Source organism: Nycticebus coucang, chromosome 7 (genome assembly GCF_027406575.1).
Source record: "Nycticebus coucang isolate mNycCou1 chromosome 7, mNycCou1.pri, whole genome shotgun sequence".
Classification (NCBI taxonomy): Eukaryota; Metazoa; Chordata; class Mammalia; order Primates; family Lorisidae; genus Nycticebus; species Nycticebus coucang.
This window is the reverse complement of record NC_069786.1, coordinates 126666948-126693790: the sequence shown is the minus strand read 5'-3', so window position 1 is coordinate 126693790 and position 26843 is coordinate 126666948. Positions and strand designations below refer to the sequence as shown.

The 26843-nt window shown below is 43.2% G+C and overlaps 1 protein-coding gene across 2 annotated transcripts in view; it reads left to right on the top strand.

Annotated features, from left to right (window-relative positions):
- Positions 1 to 14013: 14013 nt before the first annotated feature.
- The window catches only part of DNER (delta/notch like EGF repeat containing), a 334821-nt gene continuing 321991 nt past the window's right edge, over positions 14014 to 26843 (top strand). For both annotated transcript variants that reach the window (XM_053597823.1, XM_053597822.1), the window contains exon 1: positions 14014 to 14331. In XM_053597823.1, coding sequence (XP_053453798.1) covers positions 14050 to 14331 — 282 coding nt within the window. In that variant the 5' untranslated portion in view covers positions 14014 to 14049. The remainder of the gene's footprint in view (positions 14332 to 26843) is intronic.

Here is a 26843-nt window from a genome sequence, read left to right as displayed (position 1 = left end):
CGTGCTGGGGGTGGGGAGTGGGGTTGTAGGAGGCTCTGGTAGCCCAAAGGGCCGGACAACTGCTGGGGAGACGCCAACACCCTAAGTTTCCCTCCCCTTGCACTTGTGGCTGAAAGGGAACCCCCATTTCCTAGGGCAGGTCAATTTCACGTGAGGTTCCCAGGCTTACCCTGGTCAATTTCATGTAAGTTTCCTAGGCCTGGGAATGAAAGGGATTGTAGCCATTCATTTGTTACTGTAGTTACAGTCATCCAGCTGAATGTAACTACAGAGGACCCCCTGCCACCATTATATACCCCTGGGCAAAGAGCCCGGACAGAGACAGAATGAGGGAGAAAGAGAGCTTCCCCGACCCAACCTGGGTTCTGTCTGCCAGGAGCTTTGGTGTTTTTGTATTCTTTTCTTTTCTGTAAATAAATCCTGTCTTACCACTGATATGTGGTCCGTGGATTCATTCTTAGGATCACCAAGACCAAGAACCCACTGAAGACAAAATTCCAGTATCATGGAGTCCAGGCTCCCAGCAGTAGTCTTGGAAGTGAATAACCAATCTCCAGATGTCTGCATGTAAAGTCATCTGACTTTGTCAGGGCCTGATCAGCAGTACCCTGCATGAAATGATGGTTCAGGTAGACAGTGGCTGGTAACAGCTAGAGACTGAATTTATTCCTCTATGAAACTGTGGCTGTGTCTTGGGGTCTGGAGGCAAAATTGGATTCTCCCAGGAATTTGAAATTTGTTTTAAGGGAGGTCTTTCAATGAAGGGGCTCAATGAAGATTGGGTAAGAATTATGATACAAACAGGATTTGGATTGGTGGGAACAACAATGTGAATATTTTGAGACAAAGGCCTTTAGGGCTTAAACTGTTAGTGGTTTTTGTTAAAGAGCTGAAAGATCTTTCCAGAAGTTTCAGTAATTAACAATCTAGTTATTTGCAGGGGCAAGAGTGTCCTTGGAGGCTTGGCAAGGTGGCTCACACCTGTGTAATACTAACACTCTGGGAGGCTGAGGCAGGAGGATTGCTTGAGGTCAGAACTTTGAGACCAGCCTCAGCAAGAGCAAGACCCTGTCTTTACAAAGAGTAGAAAAATTAGCCAGGCATTGTGGTGGGCGCCTATAATCCCAGCTACTTGGGAGACTAAGGCAGGAGGATCACTTAAGCCCAGGAGTCTGATGTTGCAGGGAGCTAGGCTGACCCCATTGTACTCCAGTATCTCAGTGGACAGTGTGAGGGAGGGAGACCCTGTCTCAAAAAAAAAAAAAAAAAGAGTGCCATGGAGTAGTAAAATGATGTTAGGGAAGGCAAAGGCCTGGTGAAGTCATGTTTATGTACAGCAGTGTTTTTCAATCTTTTCTATCTCCTGGTATACTGGAACCTATTGTTAAACTTCAGTGGCACATTTAAATTATGTTGATCAAAAGAAAAAAAAGAGAGAGTAAAGAGAGTAAAGAAAAGAATATATTTACTGGGCTTTGAACTTCTTTCAAAAATAATTTAATTAATGATCTTTAAAAATTTTCACAGCACAACTAAGATCCTTTCACCGCACACCTGTGTGCCGTGGCACACCTGTTGAAAATCACTGATGTAGCACCTACAATGTAGACAGTTGGTGTGTGCTCGTGGGGAGTAGTTTCTATGCCAAGTACAAGCTGTGTGTGAAGGTAGATGGCTTTTATTCTCAGAACATTCAGTCCACAGAAAAGAAAGTTCACATGTCTCTGAAGTATATGAAAAGATGCTCTATAAGAAATATATTTGAAAACAACACTAAAATTTCTTTATTTTCTAAGATGAAGAATTTTGATGAAACATTTTGACGGAGTGAAAAACAGGGTATGCCACACATTACTGGTGGGAATGTGAATTGGTAGATTCTCCAAGGAGGGCAAGCAGATAATAACTATTTAAAATTATAAATGTACCTACCTGCTGTGCAGAATAAAAATGATATTGTAAGTATCCAACTATTAATAGTTTGCCAGTGTCCAAAGGAACTAGTGTCTTATAGAACCCATTTTGAGAGATGACGTTAAGGGACAGAGATTTTTGATGTTTGATTTATAGAAGTTCTCTCTACAGTAGGGAAATTAGCCCTTTGATTTTGATAAAAGTTGTAAATTTTTTTCCTAGCACATTGTATATAGTGTTTTTTGCCACGTGAAATGTTGTAATTTTATGTTGACTAATGTTTTGATTTTTTAAAAAATGACTTTTGGATATGTCTTATACTCCAAGATTACAAAAATACTTTCCCTTGGCTTCTTACATTTCTATGGCTTCATTTTTGGAGTTACATCTTTGATCCCTTTGGAGTTTGCTGAGGTATCCTTGTGAGGTATAGATCCAGTGGTATTTTTTCATGTGATCACTGATCTCAGTACAAGTTGTTGAGCAATTCATCCCTCTTTTAGCATATTCTGACAAATACAGTAGAATCCACCCAAGGGATTGTAACAAACTGGTCAACATACAAAGGTGGTCAACATAAGGAACTAGGTCCACTGTACTGATACACACCTGTGGTAAATGTCTGGTGTATGAAAATTAGGTCAACTTAAGGAGATGGTCAGTGTGGAGAGGGAGTCAGTTGTGGTGGTTCTATCCCTGGATTCCCTAGGTGTCCTATAAATTTGTCTATTTAACATAATACAGTGTTTTAATTCCTGTACTTTTATATGATGTTTTAATATTGATTAGTCCCACCTCATTGTCTTCTTGTTCATGAGTTTTCTGCCTCTCCTTGGTTACTTATTTTTCATGTGAATTTTAGAATTTGCTTGTCTAATTCTATACGACTCCTGCCATATCCCATTGATGATTTTATTCATTGTGTTGAATTTATAGATTAGCTTAAAGCATTTATATTTTATGATGTTAAGTCTTCCTATCCAAGTTCACATGACATGCCTTTACATATATTCAAGTTTATTGTCTTTGTTTTAATAATATTTAAGAGTTTTCTTCAATAGGTATTTCATATCATTGCTATGTTTATTACTAGTTTTTTCTTTATGTTCTTAATGCAAATGGTATTTTTGCCATATGAATTAGCTATTATTGTTTGTATATATGAAGGTATTGGATTCTGTATATTTATTGTGATGTCTTATGGGATTTTATTGTTTGTAATATAATTTTAGCTGAATTCTCCAGGCATGAAATATATTATTTGCATATTTGTATAACTTTACTTCTTCTCCACTTAAATATCTATAAATTTCCTTTGAATACTTGTTTGGGTAAATATCTCAATCATGATGATGATGAGTATTATTTTATTTTCAGCTTTAATGGGATTCCTTCTCAGATTCTTTTGTTAAGCACGATGCTGATTTTGAGTTGAGATAGATTATATTTTGTATTATAATACAAATAATAAGAAATTACCAGTGGCTTATAATACATTATAATACAGATAATGAGAAATTACCAGTGGCTCACACCTGTAATCCCAGCACTCTGGGAGGCTGAGGTGGACAGATTGCTTGAGCTCAGGAGTTCAAGACCAGCCTGAGCAAGAGTGAAACTCCATCCATAAAAATAGCCGGGCAATGTGGTGGGCACCTGTCCTAGCTACTCAGGAGGCTGAGGCAAGAGAATCACTTGAGCCTAAGAGCTGTGAGGTATGACACCACAGCACTCAACCCCAGGGCGACCGAGTGAGACTCTATCTCCAAAAAAAAAAAACAAACAAAAAACTATCATTTTTTATTTTATCAAGTATTAATCAAGAATGTATGTTGAATTTTACCAAATGCATTTAAGCATTTATAAAGAAGACCAGAGGAAAAGTTTGCCAGACATGCCTGCAATCCTAGCAGGAGACCAGGGCAGGAGCATCCCTTGAGCTCAGGAGTTTGAGACCAGACTGAGCAAGAGTGAGACCCCCATCTCTTTAAAGTAGAAAAATTAGCTGGACATTGAGTGAGTGCCTGTAGTTCCAGCTACTTTGGAGGCTGAAGTAGGAGGATCACTTCACCCCGGGAGTTTGAGGTTGATGTGAGCTTAGGTGACACCACAGTACTCTAGCTGGGGAACAGAGTGAGACTCTGTCTCAAAAGAAAAACAACAAAAAAAAAGGCCATAAGATTTTTCTTCTTCTTTTTCTTTTTATTGTTAAATCATAGCTGTGTACATTTGTGCAATCAAAGGGTACAATGTGCTGGTTTCATGTACAATCTGAAATATTCTCATCAAACTGTTCAACGTAGCCTTCATGGCATTTTCTTAGTTATTGTATGTAGACATTTGTATTCTGCATTTAGTAGGTTTCGCCTATTGCATCTGCGAATAGGATTGCAATGCCTGCCTTCTTCTGCTTTCCATTTGCCTGGAGTATAGATGACCATCCCTTCACCTGGAGTCTATATTTGTCTTTTAATGTAAGATGCGATTCTTGTATGCAGAAGATATCTGGCTTGAGTTTTTGTATCCAGTCAGCCAACTTGTGCCTCTTTAGAGGACACTTTAAACCATTCACATTAATTGAGAATATTGATAAGTCTTTTGAGAGTCCAGTGGACATTTTTAATCCTTTGGCTACTATGGAAGTTGGAATTTGATCAAAATTTTCTGGGTGGGTTCACTTTTGTGGTGGAGGATTATGCTGGTCTTTATGGAGGATGGGTCTGAGAATATCCTGGAGAGCTGGTTTAGTTGTGGCATATTTCTTCAACATGTGAATGTTGTTAAAATATTTAATTTCTCCATCATAAATGAAGCTCAGTTTAGCTGGGTACAGGATCCTGGGTTGAAAGTTATTTTGTTTTAGGAGATTAAAAGTCGATGACCATACTCTTCTAGCTTGAAAGGTTTCAGCAGAGAGATCTGCAGTTATTCTAATATTCTTGCCCTTGTAGGTGATGGTTTTCTTTCGTGTGGCTGCTTTCAGAATTTTCTCCTTCATATTAACTTTAGTGAAATTACTTATGATGTGTCTGGGGGAATGTCTTATTTGGGTTGAGTTGTGCTGGAGTTCTGAAACTGTCTGCTATGTGAATTTCAGAATCTCTTGGCATGTCTGGAAAGTTCTCCTTCATAATCTCAGGGAGAAGAGACTCTGCCTTGTGAAACCACTTCATCACTTTCGGGGATCCCTATAAGTTGAATATTGGTTTTCTCCGAATTATCCCAGAGCTCTCTGAGAGAGTGATCTGTTTTTGCCCTCCATTTCTCTTCCTCTTTGGGAGTTTGGGAGCGTTTGAAAGCTTTGTCTTCAATGTCAAAAATCCTTTCTTTTGCTTGCTCCATTCTGTTACTGAGGGATTCTACTGTGTTTCTTAGATCTTTGAGGGCTGCAACTTCTTGTCTCAATGTGTCAAAATCTTTGGTCATTTGGTCTTTGAATTCGTTGAATTCTTGAGACATCTTTTGGGTTACTGCTTGGAATTCTAATTCAATCTTATTTGCTATCCAGATTCTGAATTCAATTTCTGACATCTCAGAATCTCAGCTATTTGTTTGTGCATGGGATCTTGTGCTGTGTCTGCCCCATTGATCATTGGGGGAGTTGATCTACTCTGATTAGTCATATTTCCAGGGTATTTCCTTTGATTTCATCTCATGATTGTTTTTCACCATTGCCTCTGGCCATCCTCCGAGTTGGGGTGGTGTCTTTCAGAGATTAGACCTGGGGGGATCACTCTATTGTTGCTGGATCTTTGTAGGGAGTGACCCTGTGTAGTTCCTCTGAGGCTACCCCAGCCAAGAGTTCTGGTTGTGGAAGCAGCTCTGGAGTGTGACACACCCAGATCCAGCAACAGGGTGGGAGGTGGTGCCCATGGTTCTGGGAGTGCCTGGCACCCAGTGACTTTGGCACAGAGTCCAAGGCTCCGGCAGTCTCTGGCCAGGAGAAGGGCTCTGCACAGAGGCAGGCACGTGGCTACCAGAGTCCTTGGCCAGAAGAGTGGGCTGGTGTGGAGGCAGGGAGGGTACAGGAGGGAGGACACAGGGTTGCGTGGCTCCCGCAGTTCCTGGTCAGGGCATGTGGAGGCCCAGCAGGCATGGGTGGTGAGTTGGGGGGTCATAGCACAGCTCTTATGGAGGTCCAGGTGGTGCCAACCCTAGGATTTTGAGGTTACTATGAGCTGTGATGCCACGGCACTCTCAGCAGATCAATTTTTAGATCTCTACGTGTTCTCTAAACATCTTTTTGAAATGAATATATATATTTGCATTCCCACCAGCAGTGTAGAAGTGTTCCCTTTTCTCTGTATCCACGCCAACATCTCTGGTCTTGGGATTTTGTGATATGGGCTAATCTTACTGGAGTTAGATGATATCTCAAAGTAGTTTTGATTTGCATTTCTGTGATGATTAAGGATGATGAGCATTTTTTCATATGTCTGTAGGCCGTGCGCCTGTCTTCTTCAGAGAAATTTCTCTTCAAGTCCCTTGCCCAGCCTGCGATGGGATCACTTGTTTTTTTTTTGCCATATGTTTGAGTTCTCTGTGGATTCTGGTTATTAAACCTTTGTTGGAGATATATCCTGCAAATATCTTCTCCCATTCTGAGGGGTGTTTGCTTGCTTTACTTACTGTGTTCTTGGCTGTGCAGAAGCTTTTTAGTTTGATCAGGTCCTGGTAGTGTATTTTTGAAGCTGCTTCAATTGCCCGGGGTGGGGGGGGGGTGTCCTCCTCATGAAATACTTGCCAGACCGATTTCTTTAAGAGTTTTCCCTACACGCTCTTCTAGTTTTTTTGTAGTTTCATTTCTTAAGTTTAAATCTTTAATCCAGTGAGAGTCTATCTTACTTATTGGTGAAAGGTGTGGGTCCAGTTTCAGTCTTCTATAGGTCGCCAGCCAGTTCACCCAGCACCATTTATTAAATAGGGAATCTTTTCCCCACTGAATGTTTTTAATTGGCTTGTCAAAGATCAAATAACAGTAAGTAGCTGGGTTCATTTCTTGGTTCTCTGTTCTGTTCCATACATCTACCTTTCTGTTTTTGTGCCAGTACCATACTGTTTTGATCACTATTGTTTTATAGTATAGTCTGAGGTCCGGTAGTGTGATTCCTCTTGCTTTGTTTTTATTTCTGAGTAATGTCTTGGCTATTCGAGGTTTTTTCTGATTCCATATAAAATGAAGTATTATTTTTTAAGGATCTTTAAAGTATGGCAGTGGAGCTTTAATAGGGATGGCATTAAATTGTATATTGCTTTGGGTAATATGGACATTTTAACAATGTTGATTCTTCCCAGCCATGAGCATGGTATGTTTTTCCATTTGTTAACATTTTTAGCTATTTCATTTCTTAGAGTTTCACATAGTTCTCTTTATAGGAGATACAAATTTTAAAATAATCAGCTGTCATATTTTGGTATTTTTTACAGGATCTTAGCATAGATTTTTTTTGTATGTGTCTGTCAGGTTTGTTGAGTGTTAGTGTTGATGGTGTGTGTATTTTATAAACACAACATGAACATAACTGGGTCCACACATCCACCTCTGAGGCAATCGCTGCCACCAGGGAAATGCCCAGGTCTGGGTCATGTGGACACTTCTGGGTCTGGCAGTGGTATTGTTTTCATGAGAGGTGCATGGGCTGATAGTTGGATAGGGTTGGTTCCCCTACAGCAAAATTGGGATCCAGTAATAGGTGGAGAAAACCACAGATGCCCCCCCCCATCAGCAGAGTTGGTGATAATCTAGCTTGGATGTTTCATATTTTATTTGTAGTACAGGCAAGAAACTTCTCTGCTGGTAATTGTGCGGTTTATGAAAACTCTTATCAGCCTAGACCAGCAACTTCTAGACTTCTTCCATGTGGGAGGATAAATCCCTAATTCATTTAAGCCTTTAATAGAAACACCTTCCTATGGAAATAAAATCATGAAATATCATCACTGGAAAATTCAGAGGCTGGAGGTATTTTATGGTACTATATTTCAAGGTCCTAGAGTAAATTCAAGTGCAAAAGAAATGCCTGAAATTGAATCTCCTTATTTGTGGGTCAGTTATGTGGATTCCTCCTGGAAAAGACTCCTGTGTTCTAGTACCATACATTTCTCTGAATAACAAAATGTTGGAATTAAAAACAGTTACTGAGTTTAAAATAATTTTCATGTTCTCAGAAGTCTATATAAAAAGATCTGATTTCTATTTGGCAGTGCTTTATGAAATACTTATATTGGAAAGATAGGCATCTTTGCTGTCTTTTACTTCAAGACTTCATATTTAAACCTACCTTAGATCAAATCAATATTAGAGTGGTGATGTAAAAGAATTTAAAACTGTTTTAAATGGCTGCTAAGACCATAGATTAATTCAAATCAAGGCAAGTCTAGAGGGTAGGAAGTAAATGTGGACCTATCTCAAGCAGCATTTAGGAATTGTTCAATAATAATTCAGAATATATTAACCTGAATATGTATGCTAACAACTAAATGACCGATTATAATAAGGATACTACTAATTAAAGGAAAGGATAATCGTTCTGGTACTTGTGGCCATAATATACACCAATCATATTAATTCTTTCTGAATGATTTTTTCAAAGACCTTTCAAACTCCTATGCATTTAGTATTCTTTTTTGCTTCTTTTGAGACAGAGTCTTACTGTTGCCCAGGCTAGAGTGCCCTGGCATCAGCCTAGCTCACAACAATTTTGGATTCCTGGGCTCAAGTGATTTTCCTCCTCAGTCTCCTGAGTAGCTGAAAATAGTCACCTGCCACAATGCCTGGCTAATTTTTTCTATTCTTAGTAGAGACAGGGTCTTGCTTTTGCTGGAGCTGGTCTGAAACTCTTGAGATCAAGGGATTTGCCTGCCTTGGCCGCCCAGAGTGCTAGGATTACAGGCATGAGCCACTGTGCCTGGCCCTACTATTTATATTTTTATTCTACCTTTTAGGTTGGTTGACTGTTAGGTAGGACTATTGGAAGCAGAGGGAAGGTACTGTGGGAAAGTGGAGAGAGCATAAACTGGTAATTTCAAAGTTTGAGGTCTCATTCTGGTTCTATTGCTGTCCAGCCTGGGGTAGTTTTCAGTCTCCTCAATGCCTCATCTTCCTCTCAGGAAAGATATTTAGAGGGAGGCATCCCATTTACATATCCTGTGAATCTGCCAGTTAGAAGTACTAGTTACTTGGGCGGTGCCTGTGGCTCAGGGGGTAAGGCACTGGCCCCATATACTGAGGGTGGCAGGTTCAAACCCAGCCCCGGCCATACTGCAACAAAAAAATAGCTGGGCCTCGGGGTGGGTGCCTGTAGTCCCAGCTACTCAGGAGGCTGAGGCAAGAGAATCGCCTAAGCCCAATGAGTTGGAGGTCACTGTGAGCTGTGATGCCACGGCACTCTACCAAGGGTTAATAAGTGAGACTCTGTCTCAAAAAAAAACGAAGTACTAGTTACCCTACAAAGAGAGCAAGTGAACAAACAAACTAAAATCCTCAAGCACTCTCCCCCAACCCCCAGGAAACCAAATCCCAGCAGGCGGAGTGCACTCACACCACATATTAATAGACACATCTATATGACTCATCACACATATGCATATATGATACGCATCATACGTATGATACACACGTCATGCACATACATTTGGGTGTACATATGTGTATCTATTCTATCTCTATGTAGCTCCTGTACAACATCTGCTAAGTGTCAGACTCTGCACTGCAGGAGATTCATAGAACAGATACAGTAGAGATTCAAAGGACAGCTCCTCTGCCAGGCTTGTCCTTACCTATGAGTCTTGGCCACACCACTTTCAAACTGGGTTACTTTAGGTGTTTTACTTCACCTTATTTCACCTCGAATTTGTGTCTTAACTGGGCACAAGTCCTAGCTTCTCCCTCATGGTGCTGGTGTTAGGATTAAATGTGATAGTATGTAAAAATACACACATATCAATATGTAAAAATATACTCATATTCGTGCCTGGCACACTGAAAATATTCTCCGTGTTCTCACTAGCAACTTATTCAGTTCTCCTAAGAGCTCTGTAAACTAGGCGTTTCTATCTCCATGGTACATGACATATGAAGGTCAAAGAGACAGAGTAATTTGCCCAGTGCCACCACTGGTTGTACAGAACTCTTCTGGCCAGAGTAGGCTGTTTGGTGCTGTGCTCCACGGCAGAAATGTCACCAGACAGTGTGTCTGTTCTCTTTGTGTGTGGCTGACTTTTTATTTCAAATTGACTCTAGCTTCAGTCCATCATCCATGCTCAACCTCTGTGGGGGCAGGGGTGTTCCCTTGTATCCTTGAAGGTTAACTGAATGTGTTAAGAGGCAACAGGAATGACATCATTGTTTAAAGGCAACACGTAGGTGAGAGAGGGGTAGAGACCATCTTGGCAAAGGCCACAGAACACTCAGATGCTTTGGGGGCAGAAGGTGGGTGCTAAATCATCGATAGATACATATGTTAACATTTGTGGCATTTCAGGTAAGCCGAAGGTGATTTATCATTCCATGTAAGTGTTCCATATTGGATCTTAGTTCCAATCCTGGGAGATCATACTAGGTAACCTTTGCAGTTTCTTCTAAATATAAGTTTTTAAGTCTGTGAATTAGCATGCTGTGCCTCCACCATGGCATTTTCTCAGGATGCTGTGGTGGTCACAGAGTGTGAAACCCTCACTACAAGAGAAGTGTTGCTCGCAGAGAATCCAGTGGTTCCCAGATGACTGTCTATGAACCTGTGCTGGCCTGGGAAGTGATTTTTTTCTCCATTTGTGAAAAAAAATGCAAAAAAAAAAAAATAAAGATAAGTTATATTTGCATTGGTTTGTAAAACATTTATGATATTCTATGGTTGTAATATAGTTGAGTTGTAACTCTGAAGTAGATTTATGAAAAGTGTTCCCCCAACTTTTGATGTTTTTCTCTTTCATCAAATCTAGAAAACTGACGGAATCCAGTCTTCTATCTGGCAGAATAGCACATCAGAGATAGCTAGTCATGATGTGTGGCTCATTGGGATCAGTCTGTCCTGCCACTTACTGATGTGTGGCCTTGAGTTATTTTACATTGCTGGGACTCAGTGGGTTAAAACGACGTGTTTTTTTTCTTAGTCATACCACATGGCCATTACAGATTCTCATTGCTTCACTGAATGGTCCTCCCTCAGAGACAGAGGCTGGAGAAAGCTCCATTGCACCCCTTGGAATCTTCCTGGTAATCATGGTAAGGAGCAAAGAACACAGGGAGTCGTGCACTGGATTTAAAAGGTGGCTGGTGCACACTATCCCCTCCTCCCAAATTTCTATGGCCAAGGCAAGTTATATGAACACAACTAATGTCAAGGGGGAGCAGGAAAGTACAGTCCTACAAAGAAGTTTCTGGAAGGAGGAACAGTAGAAATATTGGCAAATAGCAGTAAGGCCAAATGCACTATCATTCACCTTCTATTCCATTTATTTTAGCTTGGCATTTTTACTGGCTGAGATAAATGTACATCTTGATTCTGGTGTGAATTCTATTAGCTGCCAAACTTTGAGACTCTAAGACACCTTATTCATATATTTTGCCTTAGACTTACCAATATAGGGGTTTCTATCCAAAAAGGAAGTGAGATAGGTCAGGATGAAGATTTGATGTTCTGTAAGTTTGGAATAATATGGACCGAAGGACTGGATAATTGAATTTTTAGCTTTCAGTTAACCATATAGCCAGCATTACTAGGTGATAGTACTAACAGTTCACGCTTGCCTGGTGCTTAGTGTGTGGGTGTTCTGGGGCCAGGCATGAAAGTCCATGTTCTATTGTCCAGAGCTAATCATGTTGCTCCACCTATAAGTAAGGGTGCTGAAAGATTTAATCTTTCTTTTTAGTCCGGGAGAAAAATGAAAGAGTCTTGTATTGTCTGTGCTGTAATGCCTTTTAAAAATTAAAGACAAGACCAAGTGCCATGGCTCATGCCTGTAATCCTAGCACTCAGGGAGGTTGAGCTCAGGAGTTCCAGACCAGCCTGAGCCAAGAGCAAGACCCTGTCTTTACTAAAAATAGAGGTGGCCTGTCAGGTGCCTATAGTCTCAGCTACTGGAGGGGGGAGGAAGGCAAAGAAGGAGGCTCTCTGGAGCCCAGGAGTTTGAGGCTGCTGTGAGCTAGACTGACCCTATTGCACTCTAGCCTGGGCAAACAGAACATTATCTCAAACAGTGCCTGTGGCTCAGTGGGTAGGGCACTGGCCTCATATACGGAGGGTGGTGGGTTCAAACCCAGCCCCAGCCAGCTAAAACAGCAATGACAACTACAACAACAAAGCCGGGCGTTGTGGCGGGCACCTGTAATCCCAGCTACTCAGGAGGCTGAGGCAAAAAACAAACAAAAAAATTATCTCAAAAATCCAATAATCAGCATCCAGAAAATAAAACTACTATTAATTCTCTCATATTTCAAAGCGATGTGAGAGTTGTTTACACAAAAATAAACTGAAATGAGATTTTAACTCACAATCTTTTTTCAAGCTCATTTTCCTTTATTTGTGTACATGTCTTGATGGTTGATGGAAGGGAGCAGGCAGATATAAAGAACTTGGTTTTAGGAAAGAATGCATATTTCAGGGGCGCGGAAAGTGGAAGCACCACCCGAGTGATGAGATTAGTACCAGCAGAGGGAGCTGGCGTGGCACAAAATTAAAAATTTTTAACCAGAGGAGGCCTTAGACAAAAGACAGGTGTGCAGGAAAACGTAGTAACTGTTTCAAACCACTTAGAGGTAGGAATTCTCCCTGGTGCAAGCACAGGTTCTGGGGGTCCGTGATTTTCTGCAACGGTCACATAAATTTTTAGGCATCTCCTAAAGCACAAACGTGTGACATTTGCTTCCGTGTCTAAATTGGACAGGGAGAACCATTCAGTTTGCCTCTGGTTTCTACTGGAGGACTTCTAGCAGCCCCGGGCACTCATGAGCACGGGTTCACGTGGAGTCTCTACTTTGTACAAAATGCTTTTTTTTTTACAAAACTATATTTGTGTTGCCAGAAAAATTTACCCAGAGCACCAATCCACGGGAGTCACATTTTCTGTTTTCATTTGGTCTGGTCACCTTCCTGAGAAGGTAACGTCTACCTGGGAGTCCGTGCACAGCAGCGGTTGTGAAGGGGCAGGCGGAGGAGTGAGTTTTATTCTGCGGGGCTGGACCCGGCGTTTAGAAGAACCCCCCGAAGTAGGTCAGAGCGAAGGCCCCTGTTACTGAGTCCTGCAGTAAATCCTTCCTTCTGAACTGTTCTTTCAGGAGTTCAGCCGTCTGGGCTGGGAGTCAACTTACCCACTGGGTTTCAGTCCAGCTTATCTGGGCCTCAGTTTCCCCTTCAGTTCAACGTCAGGGTTGGACGCCCTGATCCCGAGGCCACTTCCGACTCTCACATGCTAGTGTCAGACATTTGGGTGGTGCGGCCGGCTCTGCGCTCGGGGAAGGACTGGCGAGCAGCGAGACTCTCGGTCAGCACCAAGGACAAGGACTCCCGGGCTCGCCGCGCAGACACAAGGTCACCGCCTCGCACGCCGGCGGCTCAGCCAGCGTCGCCGCGGCGCGGGGAGGGTGGGGCAGCCCCGGGGACGAGGTAAAGCCGGTCCCCGCCGCGGTCTCGCAGAGTCTGCGCCGAGAGCCGGCGGGGGGTGCTGCGAGCCCCGGCCGCCCTGCGCAGCCTCCGCCCCAGCCGGGACGGCGGGTGTGCGGGCTCCCCCTGCGCCGCGACCTCCGCCTTCCTGCCCCGGTGCCCAGCTCCGGCCCAGGCCCGCGCCCCCACCGCTGCCCCTTGGCGCTTCTTTAAGACAAAGCCGCCACTCGGACCCCCCAGTCGGGTTGGGGGCCCCAGGCCGCCTTCCTGCAACTCCTGCCCAACTCCCTGGGGGAAGGGCTCCCACCCCGCTTTCATCCCGGTCTCCGCCCGCCCGGCGCCCCGCCCCTCTGGCCCCGCCCACGGCCCCGCCCCGCAGACCCCGCCTGCGGTTGCCCGGGAACCGCGGATCCCGCAGCTGCAGGAGGCTCCCCGCCCCGCCGAGCAGCCTTTGCCGCCACCGCCGCCGCTACCGCCACCACTGCCGCCGCCGCCACCGCCTACCGGCCCGGCTCCCGCGACCTCCCCGTCGGCCATGAAGACCCGCCGCGCCCGGGCGCCCGGTGCGCAGCTGCTGCCGGCGCCGGCCCTGCTGCTGCTGCTGCTGCTGCTCGGTGCGGGGTCCCGTTGCTGCTGCCTGGCCAGCCCGGTGCCCGCCGAGCCCTTGTCCGCGCCCGGGCCGTGCGCCTCGCAGCCCTGCCGGAACGGGGGCGTGTGCACCCCGCGTGCTGCACCGGGCCCGCAGCACCCGGTCCACGCCGGAGAGCCCGGCTACAGCTGCACCTGCCCCGCCGGAGTCTCCGGTGCCAATTGCCAGGTGAGTGGAAGCCGCGGGCGCTGTACAGGGCTCTGTCCGAGGACCGGCAGCCTCTTCCCGCCCACTTGTGCTGCTGCTGCTGCCGGTCTCTGGGCCAGCACGCCTGAGACCGCTTCTCCTACTTGGGGAAGAGAATGGACCCAGCCTCCCAGCCCGTGTGGACTCGACCTCCGGGCAGGCGCTACTCCTCTGCCTACCCGGGTTCCTCGGCGTGCCAGCGGGGGTTTTCGGGGCGTGTCGCTCCAGGGCTTGGCACTCTCAGCGTTACGGTTGGCCACCCAGTACCGCGCCCCTTCCGGCCCGGCCAAGCCGGGCAAGCTGGCCGGAGCGCAGTCTCCGTGCTCGCCTTGGCAGTGCAGAGGAGCCCGCCCCAAGCGTCCTTGGCGAGATGTCCAATACATATCTAGGTGGCCCTGCTCCCTATTCTGCTGGCTCCTGTGTGTGTTGAGGGTGTGCGATGTGGGAGGCAAGTGATGGTGGGCCTTGGGTCAGGAGGTGGGCGCTTTCCTTCCCTTTCTCGACAGCCAGAGGCCCAGAGAGCAGCTGCCTCCCCTCCGCCTGTGACCAGCTCTTTCTTAGCTTAGCAGGGAGTGTTGGAACAGTCGGAGGCATTCAAGGGGGTTCTGCGAGTGGGGCTTGCCGTGCAGCCTTCCTGCCGGACGCTTCTGGGGCGCACGCTTGGGGCTGGAGGCCAGGGCGTGACCCGGGCGCAGAGACGCCTCTAGGAAACGCGGGTCTGTGCAAGGGGTGGGGCGTGGCCGACCGTCGCCCGCGAATGTGGGGTTTCCAAAAGAATTTGGCAGAAAATAATACATGGAGTACGTTAACGCTGGTAGAAACCTATTAACAAACCTTTTCAGTAGGCGGTTTGGTAGCCCTGTGTGTACAGGTAGAAAATACTGGTTTCTGTTGCAGGCTAGGGGCAAATAACGAATTTCTCTGAAATGATTAAATTAAACCACGTGAATGTGGAACGTCTTTGGGATCCCATGCTTGCTTTCTTACGATTCGGTGGAGGACTTTGTCTCATATAAATGTGATACAGTATTGAAGAGTTACTTGGAGAATGCTCAAATAGGTTCTTTCAGTGGAGAAAAAAAGGCTACTTTTTTGATATGATAGGATTTTTTAAAACAGAAATAAATGAGAAGAAGGTTGACCTTGACAGATTTTTTGCTATTTTCCTAGAACTTTTTTTTTTCCTTTAAACGCAAATTATTAACCTGAATCTGTCCTTTCTTTGTTAACTGGTTTCAATAAGCTTTAATTTCCTCAAAGAGGATGAGGGTGACGATGATGAATCTGTGTGGTGCCGGCATCGGGAGAAGGTTTGGGGCATCACAACTCCTGGGCAAGTGCCAGTCGGACCGATTCTAATCAAAAGAATAAAATCTTGCTTTTGCAAAAATGAAAAGAACTGTAAACTAAAACCAGAAAACGGACTCATACTAATTTCCCCCAGATTGTTGATTTATACAACTTTTTCTGAAGAAATGAGTTGCCTGGAGGCTTCTGTCAAACTCCTGTTTTATTTATGTGTTCTGAATTTTATCCTTGAAGGAAATAGTTGATTTAGACCCAGGCTGTAGTAGGAATGGACAGGAGAGGGTAGGTTCGAGTGCGTATCAGTTTAAATGGGAAAGAGGACTGGACATTAGGAATTTAATACAAATGTACGATTTCTTTTCTTTTCTTCTTCTTCTTTCTTTCTTTTTCTTTTTTTCTTTCTTTTTTTTTTTGGTGACTCTAAAAAATAGATATAAGAAAGCTTTCAAAAAGAGAGGGAGCTCTTTAGGGGTCCCTAAAATGACTCTCAGAGAAACATAAATATTGTGATTTGTCCCAAATAGTGATTTGATATGTAATTTAATTCATTCAGAACAGTCATGAACTAATCCATCAATATTGCAGAACAACTGGCTCAAAACAGATTCGGGTTTCCTGGATAGCTCTCACTCCAGGCAGGCTTGGGTCAGTGAACACTGCCTACCTGAGGAAAAGCAATACCGACCCTCTAAGTTCAGAGTCGAAGAGAGAGCTGAAGCAACTGTAATTCCAATAGGAGAGACCAGCAGATTTGGAACCTGATCGGACTTAATACAGAAGAACTTACTGAGATAATTCCGAGCCTTATAACCATAAACAATTGATTCCTAATGATTTAAATTTAGTCTTTCGTGTGATTTTGAAGTGATACTCAAGACGTCCATTTTCTGTGGGACAGAGAACAAAACAAAAATGCCAACACAAAAGGCAATCTTAATCGAGAAGTTAGAGAGAGGGAGAGAGAGAGAGAACACTACGCATACCCAATTACAGACAAGGGAAATGGATGTCAGCCATTACAGACCACATGCTTGCTGAAATAGAACCTCATGCTTACTGGGTAAATTGGAAATGGAATTTTACCTGTATGCAAAGAAGACCTTTTAAACAGACAGTGACATCTCTCCCCCAATAAAGACAATAATGGTAGCAATAGTAACATTAGAACCTAACCCTAAAATTTCTTATTTGTGGTGTGTGGAGAAATTTAAGAAAACCATAAACCATTAATTGGGATAAAAATGGAATAAGGCTGTTTTCAGCTCTCTGTCGCTGGCTAGTTGACGTTGGGTAAGCCAGTGGGGTCTAGGCAGTGCTTCTTGTGTAACTCGAGTGACAGGAACTCACAGGGTCTGGGAATTGTAGGTCGTGCAGGTGTGCAGTCAGGCTGCTGCAGTTACACCTGCAGTGTCAGGGGATCTAAGCTGACTGGTGTTGGTTTCCTTATCTTGAAGGATGGAATCTACCTCACAGGGTTTGCCATGAACAGACTGACTCTATTTTTTTGATGTTTGACTGCTGAAAGCTTTTAAGCTTCATGTCTCCCTTTCCCCTTTTTCTTCTATATCTAGGCAAACTTAAAAAAAGGCCCAAGTGCTCCCTGTGAGGGGTTCAAACCAGGCAAACTCCTATTGTGCTGCACCTACCCCTACCCAACAGCTCCCCACTCCCCAGCCAGTCTCCTCTCTCTGCTCTCTTCAGCCATTTGAACCTACTTGGGAGCTCCCTGCTCTACTCAGAAAGCTTCCGGATGTCAGCAATAAACCTCTTTGTACCTTCTTGTGTGTGTGTGTGTGTGTGTGTGTGTGATTTTCTGTCTTGATATCCAAGCCAAAGTTTGGGTGCATGTCCATCCCCAACACAATATGGTTTTTAGGAAGATTAAATTAATACTGTAAATCACTGTGCATCTGTGATCTTTCATGACTTTGTAGTAAGATTTGAGGCTCTTATTTTCTATAGGAACAGAAAACAAAACAAAACACCACCATGAAAGGTCACCTCTCTTTCCTTCCTTTCATTTTTAACTTTGTGAATGCATTTTATGTATTCATACTCATGACCTTACTCATTACTTCAGCCGCGCGAGGTAGACGGCACAAGCATCATCAGTCAAAGGCAGAAACGGAAGCTCGTTTTGATTGAGTGACTAATCCAAGGTCACATTTTGATACTGTCCTAAGAATCACGTAGCGCTTAAAATAAGTCCTTTAACACACGTAAACATCTTAAGTCATGAAAAGTTCAGCTGATTCTAATTGGTAGAGGTGTAATAATGATGATGATAATGGTACCTAACCCTCTTCTCCATCACTTTCCACTGTCGTAGGGGCTTTGTTGATACAATTTGCTGTGGCAGTCCAATTTTATAGGTAAAGTTGCAGAAAAGTTAAGTGACTGTCCCTATGCCACACTGCTAGTAAGTGTAGGAGTTGGAATTTGAACTGGGTAGGACAGCTCAATGCAGGCTGTAGAGTGCGGCTTTGATTCTGTCACATTTACTTGTGTGGCCTTGAACGAAACGTATAAACTCTTCCATTTTTATCATTAAAAGGGGCGCACATGATTTCTGACTCCTGTATTGCTCTTAAACATTGAGCTTATATGATTGTGCTCAGCTAATGTACAAAGGTACAGAGGTGACAAAGACACAGATTCGCCTTATGCCACGTGTCAAGCAGGACCATTCACGTTACAGTTAAAATTATGGGATGTATCTGTAGTTATTTTTACCATGATAATAAATGAATGGATATTAAATATAAGAATTCTAAATAGTTCCAGTCCGGGCGTGGTGGTTCATGCCTGTAATCCCAGCACTTTGAAGGCTAGGATGGGAGGATTGCTTGAAGCCAGGAGTTTGAGTCCAGCTTTGGCCACATAGCTAGACCTGTTTCTAAAAACAATTTAAAAAATTAGCCAGGTATGGCGGCACACACCTGTGATCTCAGACTCTTGGGAGTCTGAGTGGGGAGGATCACTTGGGCCCAGGAGTTTGAGGTTGCTGTGAGCTATTGATGATGCCATTGCATTCTAGCCTGGGCAATAGAGCAACACTCTGCCTCTTAAAAAAAGAAAAGAAAAAGAAAGACATATAAATATTTATGATAGGTTAGAAAACCTTAAGCTTTTTAAAAGTTGAAGCTTCATTTACCTTTTCTAGTTTATTTGGGGAAGTGGGCAGAGGTGGCAGCTGTTGAGCCAGTTTTTCTTTTCTGGTGAGTGGTACAGAAACTCATTCCTTCTGTTGGGCTACCCATCACAGGTAGGGATTATTTAAATTTTTTTTTTGTAAAACTTATTTCATTGTTTTTTAACTTATTTTATTTTATTTTTTGAGACAAAGCCTCAAGCTGTCACCCTGGGTAGAGTGCTATGGTATCACAGCTCATAGCAACCTCCATCTCTTGGGCTCAAGCAATTTTCCTGCCTCAGCCTCCCCAGTAGCTGGGACTACAGGCTCCTGCCACAATGCCGGGCTATGTTTTGGTTGCAGCCGTCATTGTGGTTTGGCAGGCCCGGGCTGGATTCGAACCCGCCAGCTCAGGTGTATGTGGCTGGCGCCTTAGCTGCTTGAGCCACAGGCGCCGAGCCAACTTATTTTATTTTAATGAAATCATTCTTTGCCTAATAGTCAACCAGTCAGATATCTGCTTTTTCTTTTATGACATGTTCCCTAAGGATCTTATACTTTGAGACTATAATACAAATGTGTCAATTTTTATACTTGAAAGAGAAAAGGGACTTGTGACAATAGTTGCTTTTTATGTAAGTTAATTTAACTCAGTAAGCTGATTCTATAATTTTCTTTTCTGATTAAACATGCTAACCTAAACCAGTGGTTCTGCTCCAGATGAACCCATTTCTTGTTGAGATTTGCTAACAACAACAACAAAGAATTCTAGTTCTTTGAACAGCATCGCTCTTTTCTACTGGACATTTTATATACACATACATGCACTCAGTGTGGAATGTGCAAAATGTCAAACATCAGCTGAGATTTCTTCGTTCTCCAGCTTTTCTGTTAACTTTTTGTACCTTGGGAGAATCATTAAACCTCTCTGAATATCAATATTCTTATCTCTGAAATGGACTAATAATGCTTGTCTCCTTTTCTTCATAGAAATGATACAACTTGTAAATGAGGACATAGTAAAGTTTTTTTCTATAAGTATAAATATGTGAGAATGAATTTTAAGACATTTTTTAAAAAAGGAAAGTGTTGCACACATACAAAGTACTCTAACAAAAGCATTATATTTTTTCCACGTAAAATAATGCACCAATTCATTCAGCGTGTGTGGTTGTTTTGCTTCAGTGAACAGACTCAGCTCTTTCTCTCCACTAGGATGACATAAGTTTTAAAAGGGAGCATTTAATTGTATTAAACCTTTTTAATAAACGTGTAGTTCTTCGTATTCTGCAGTAGTTTCTTAGAAAATTGTCAGTGACCTGAAGTTGAGATGAAAGATAAATTTGTCAACATTCTCATAACAATTTTAAGGAGAAAAGGAAACAGTTGGTTTTCTTGGTGTTATTAAAATGAAGCGATGTCCTTGTTTTGTGCTCTTTCCTAAGAACGTGGTGCGTTCTTAGGAAACATCCTTCATCTCGGCCTGGTCACTTGACAAAAACATATTCCTGTCTTTAGCTTCCTTGCTTAAGCTTCTCATGCGACACTTTACCGTCCAAAATGGTTTTGTTTATGCCCTCATTTCATAAGCATCAAACAAGAAAGAAAGCCTCATGTGAAGTTGAAGGGTATTTGAGTCAGAAAGCCGAATGCTGGAGTTGTATTTTTAGATATCCTTTACCCATTCAGTCGGCAGCTCTGGTCAGAGTTGCTTAACGCAGAGGCAGCGACTGCAGAATCTTGCCCCCTCAACAGAAAATTCAACAACAAGGAAAAGCTTTGCAGGCAGAATCTCTCCCCTTGCTCTGCTCCCCCTACATTGGTGCTCAATCCTGGGTATTTATTGTAATCTCCTGGGAGCTTGAACAAAAAGAAGTGTCTAGGGCCTATTGTCCCCTGTTCCCCAGACTTTAACTTATTTGGTTCCTGGTGTGGCCTGGGCGCTGGTACATTTTGAATGCTCTCCGGGTGATTCTACTTTATGACTAGGGCTGAGAAACCCCAGCTAGGCCTTTGTCATCTCCCCCTACAGCTAGCCGAAAGGCATCAAGTTCGCAGCCCTGGAGTCCTTGCATCTCAAAGTGGACTGAGTGGCAAGAGTCACTCAGACCTGGGTTGGAACCTGGCTCTGGGCACCTTTGGGGAGGTGACTCCTTTCTCTGAGGCTCGATTTCCTTGTCTGTAAAACTGGGGTCCTGATGCCAACTTTGAAGGCTGTTGTGGCTCAGAAAAGTGGTTCAGTGGCTGGCCTGCAGGAGACACCTGATGAAAGATGCTCTTTTCTGTTAGTTCCTCCTCTGTTCTCCCTCACCAGGTGGGTACAGGGAACAATAAGAGAACAGTGGGGACAGAGCCTGCCCTGGTGGTCTAGACAGTGACAGAATTACTAACCATTTTTATTTGAACACACTGTCTTCAGTCAACAACCATGATGTGTGTCTTAGAGCAGGCGTCTTCACGGGGAGGGCCTTCTCAGACTCACTCCCCGTGCTCCCAGCTCAAGCAACTCTCCCCCAGGATGAGTGAAGGCATGGACATGCCCAGTGTGGGGGCTGCATACAGTAGGTGCTCCATAAATGTTGAGTGAATGGTTGGCTTTGGTAAGGTGCAGCTGTCAGCATGAGGAGGCAGGTGGGCCTGTGGGTAGGGGCCGTGTATAGGAGAAGCAACACCCATGAAGACATTTAACCTGTTTAATAATTTCCCCTGATGCCAGACCTGTCTAGGGGAGTGCAACATATTTTTCAATAAATCCTGGCCTTCAATATTGCTAATATAACTTTCTTTTAATTTTTTAAGATGATCTTATTCTTTCTTCCTTTTTTTTTTTTTTGAGATGGAGTCTCAAGCTGTCACCCTGGGTAGAGTGTTGTGGCATCATAGCTCACAGCAACCTCCAATTCTTGGGCTCAAGCAATCTTTTTGCCTCAGTTTTTTAATTTTTATTAGAGACAGCATCTCAATTTTGCTCAGGCTGGTCTCAAACTCGTGAGCTCAAGCAATCCATTCGCCTTGGCCTCCCAGAGTGCTAGGATTACAGGCGTGAGCCACTGTGCCTGGCCTACAACTTTCTTTAAAAAAAAATAGTTTTCTGATGAAGTCAATCAGGGGTCAGTAAAGGGCAGTCCACATGTCCCTCCTTCCCCCTAGCTAAAAATGATTTTGACATTTTTAAACGTTTGAAAAAAATTAAAATAAGAAAAATGTCTTGTGATGCATGAGAATGATATAAAATGATATAAAAACTCAAATGTAAGCGTCCACAGTAAGGTTGTGTTGAGTGCACGGCCACATACATTCTTTTAAGTCTTGGCTGTGGCTGCTTGTGCAGAGATGGGCAGTTCGACAGATAGGAGGGATTGCTAAGGCAAAAACAGTCATGATCTGGCTCTTGATAAATGAAATTTGCTGAGCTGCTCTTAAATATTTGTGCAGATATTTATGGAGAGAGTTAATTTTTCCATTTTTCTTTGTTTGACTCAGCTCAACCTCTTTCCCCTTCTGCCTTTTCCTCCAGCCATCTTTTCTTTTCTTCTTAATTTAAAAATTAAAACAAAATGGGCCAGGTGAGGTGGCTCACGCCTGTAATTCTAACACTGTGTGAAGCTGAGGCAGGTGGATTAACTGAGCTCAGGAGTTGGAGACCAGCCTGAGCAAGAGCAAGATCTGTTTCTACTAAAAATAGAAAAACAAGCTGGGCATTGTGGTGGGTGCCTGCAGTCCCAGCTACTGGAGAGGCTGAGGCAAGAGGATCACTTGAGCCCAAGAGTTTGAGGTTGCTGTGAGCTGTGATGCCGTAGGACTCTACCCAGGGTAATTGAGTGAGACGCTGTCTAAAAAAAAAAGAAAGAAAAGAAACTGTAATCCCCACGATGATGGTGTCTATCCCTGCTCGATGAGGATCTGTGGCTGATGCTCGAGGATGAGCCCCGGGGCTGACAGATAGAAGGATGAACAGAGTCTTTGTCTTTAAATTGCTTAAGTCTCTAGAATCTTGCAGGACAGACTTTAAGTTTCCATTTCACTTTGGCCCTTGTCAGTATGTACACACACAGGGTTATCGTCTATCTCCAGTGAGGCATGTGCAGTGGGGTTCTTATTAGCTTTCCTAAACTTCATTTCCTCATTCATTGTAAGGATAGTTGGAGGATGGAAAGGAGTAGCTTGTAAAGTTCATGGCATGAAGTTGACCCTTTATAAATGCAAATTGCTATTTTTATAGAAATGGATGTGATTCCGCATTTTATGGCTAAGGAGACTTACTTGGGGTCAGGTAGCTTCTTGAGGGTTGAGGCTACGAGCATAGGCATTGTGGCTTCAAGGATAGGGTCATTATTATTATTGTATTATTATTATACTGCTCTGGCCTCTGACTGCTTCATGGTTTACGACTTTTAAAGTGACCGCCAGAGGAAAAACTGTGCAGTTCCCACAGTTTCAGTTTCTGTATGGAGGCTTTGGGTTTGAACAATGTAAAATTTTCCTTTCTTAAAGAGAAAGAAAAGGAATCAGGCTTTTGAAAAAGACTTTTGAAATCAGTGTACTTAAAGGAAAGGCGCTTGGAAAGAGAAACAGGTGTGCTGTCTTTGGCTCAAGATCCCTGAAGGTGAGCACACCTTTTCGAATTTCAGCACTGGTTCTTATCAGCTCCCTATACTTAATGAAAAAGGAGTGTTTGTAATTGCTTTTGGGTTTTCAAAGGCAGATCGAAACTCCTTTATAGAAGACATTCTGTGTGGAAGTGATCACAAGAGAAGAAAAAATACCTAGTCCCTCTTTTTCCGTGGGGAATCTGAACCACAGTCTGTAGCAATGGGCTGATAGCGGGCCGAGGGTAGGTCATGGAACTAAGGCTCTGGGCGTCCCACCGCCTTCAGCTGAGATTTCTGCAATGTGTTATTTGGAGCAAAATCTCGTGTGTAATTTTCAAGCCGAATGGAATGTATAAGAACAGGAAAAATGATAGATATGTCCCAGGTTTATTACTTGAGAAGGGAAGAATTTAATATAGGAAGAATGAAGAGAAACTCCAAATCTCTAACTTAAAGTTACTCGCTCCATTGCTCCTTACACAAAGGAGTCCCAGGCTCTTTTTCCATTATTACTGTTTTTAATTAAGGTATAATTTACATACCTTGAAATTCACTCTTCTGAGCATTCAGTTCCCTGAGTGTAGGTGCACAGTGGCATCACTACCAAGGCAATGCCCCCTGCGCATTTCCTTTGTGCCCCTTCGTAGGAAGTTTTAGCTTCTACAGCCCTCGCTCCTGGCAACTGCTGGTCTGATGACTTGTCACTGTAGTTTTGCCTTTCCCAGAATGTCATATATAAAAACCCCACACATGTGCTTTGTTTTCACTTAGCATAATGTTTTTGAGATGCATCCATGTAGTTGCATGTCTGGGTAGTTTGTTTCTTGTTCTTGCTGAGGACTATCCCATTGTATGGATGTACCACAACTTGTTATCCTTTCACTGATTGATGACATTTTATTTTTTTCCATTTCTTGGAGATTATGAATAAAGCTGCCATAAACGTTCATGTGTAGGTCTTTGACTGGACATATGTTTCATTTATCTTGTAAGTAGGGTTTACTGGGATTGCTGGGGTAGGTGGCATATGCATATTAAACTTCGTAAGAAGCTGCCAAACTGTTTTCCAGAAGAACTGTCCTGTTGTATTCCCGTCAGCAGTAAGTAAGACTTCCAGCTGCTTGCATTCCTCAGTCTGTGGTATATCTCTGATTTAGACTTTTAGCTATTTTAATAAGTGTGTAGTGGTGTGATATTGTGGTTCTAATTTACGTTTTTACAATGATTAATGATGTTGAACATCTTTTCATGTGCTATTTGTCATCCATCCCTCGGTTTTGATGAAGTATCTATTCGAATGAGCTGTGGGAACTTTTTCCATATTTTGGATACAAAGCCTCTACTAGATACACGAATGTGATTTATAAGTTTTTTTTTCCCACTCTGCATCTTTTCATTTTCTTAACTGTGTCTTTCAAAGGGCAGGCTTTAAAAACATTGATAAAGTTTTATTTGTCAATTTTTTTTTCTTATATGGTTTGTGCTTTTTTTTTTTGCATCCTAAGAAATCTTTTCCTAACCAAGCCCACAAAAATTTGTGTGTTTGCTCATGAACTGTTTGACATTTAGGTTGGTGTCCCCACTTCTCTTTTTCTTTTTTAGAAATGAAATTTGATTCTGTTGCCCAGGCTGGACTACAGTAGAATGACCATAGCTCACTGTAACCTTGAACTCGTGGGCTCAAGCAATCCTCCCACCTCAGCCTCCTGAACAGCTGGGATTATAGGCATGGGCCATCATGCCTGACTAAGTTTTAAATTTTTTGTGGAGAGGAGGTCTCTCTATTGTATAGGATAGTCTCAAACTCCTGGCCTCAAGCAATTCTCCTCCCTTGACCTCCCAAAGTGCTGGTATTACAGCCATGAAATACCACACCTAGCCTTATATGACCTATTTTGACATAGTACTTGTACATGGTGCAACCAATGAGATTTTTTTTTGCATATAGATATCTAATTATTTCAGAGACATTTGTTGAAAAGACTATTCTCACTAAATTACTTTTGTATCTTTGTTGAAAATCATTTGGCCATACATGTGTGTCTGTTTTTGGACACTTCCATTTTATTGAATTTTTGTGGCTGTCATTTTGCCAATTTCAAAGTCTTGACACTACTGTAATTATAGTAAGTCTTGAAATAAAGTTGTGTGTCCTCCACATTTGTCCACCTCTCTACCTGCCCCCACCAAATTATTTTGGCTAGTCTAGATTCTTTGAAAGTTGCTTTTTTTAGAGGCGGAGCAAGATGCCGGCCGAGTAACAGCTTCCTTGCATCTGGGCACCGTTAGTCTGCGGAGATAGGACTCCAGGCATCTCTGGCTGGTGGGATCTGCCTATCATCACCCCTGTGAGGATACAGGGAGTCAGCAAGAGACTTCTGGACCCCAAGAGGAGGACTAAAACAGTGGAAAAATGGCAAGTGGTCACGTGTGTTCAATCTGTCTAAACCCGCCCGCAACTGTAAGTTCAGTAGCAGCGAGACTGCAAACCAGAAAGGCCTTACCTGTGAACTGTTCTGGTGTCTTTGGACTTGGCACTCAGTTGAACTGCCTTGGGGAGAGCCTGGGCCGGAGTGTGGAGAACTTTGGCTGTTGTCTGGGGCCCCAGTCTGAGCCGCTGAGCCAGATGGAGCTAATAGTGTTTGGCTGTGGGTCACAGGGAGCCATTGTGAGCGAACTGCCCCGGCAAGCTCCACCCTCAGGGTCGCAGAGCTAAAATCGGGTGGGAGCTGGTAATGCAGCGACCAAGTAGCCTAAGGGTGGGGTCTGAGCCGCCTTGCAGTCCTAACTCTCAGGGGCAGAGTGAGACTGGTTTTGGCACACTGGGTAAGTAGATAGCCACTTCAGCAGTGATTCCAGCGACAAGCACTTTCCTGGGAAAGCTTCTGCTCAGCAAGTTTACAAGTTCAAAGTGCCTTTTAAGTGGGCTGAAGAGAGATTTAGGGTGTCTACCTGCTGGGGTTTGAGAAATCAGCAGCCTCCAGTCGTATCAGAACTGTGATTAACATCTCATACCCCAGAAGACCACGTGTTGCCCAGACAATATTCAATAACATATACATACTGCTTTGTTTTTGGTTATGTTTTTTTTTGGTTTGGTTGTTTTTTTTTTGTTTATTTTGATGTTGTTGATGTTGTTTTTTTTTTTAATTTCAACCTTTTCAATACAGATCCTTTTTCTTTCTCAATTTTACTAGTTTAATTATAATTTCCCATTGCTGCCTTTTTCAATAACTAGAACTTCATTTTTGCTAGTGTTTCTACTGCTAATATTTGGTTTTTCACACAATTTTATCCCGTAAAGTTTTCTGTTTGCTTGTTTTGGTTTGATTTATAGCATTTTTGTCTTTCCTCTCTACTTGGGGGAGGTGGGGTACTGTGTCTGATCAGGTTAGCAAAGAGCTGCCGACCTTAAGGGAACCACCCAACTGGGCACCCCCAGAAGGTGGGGTTTTTTTAAA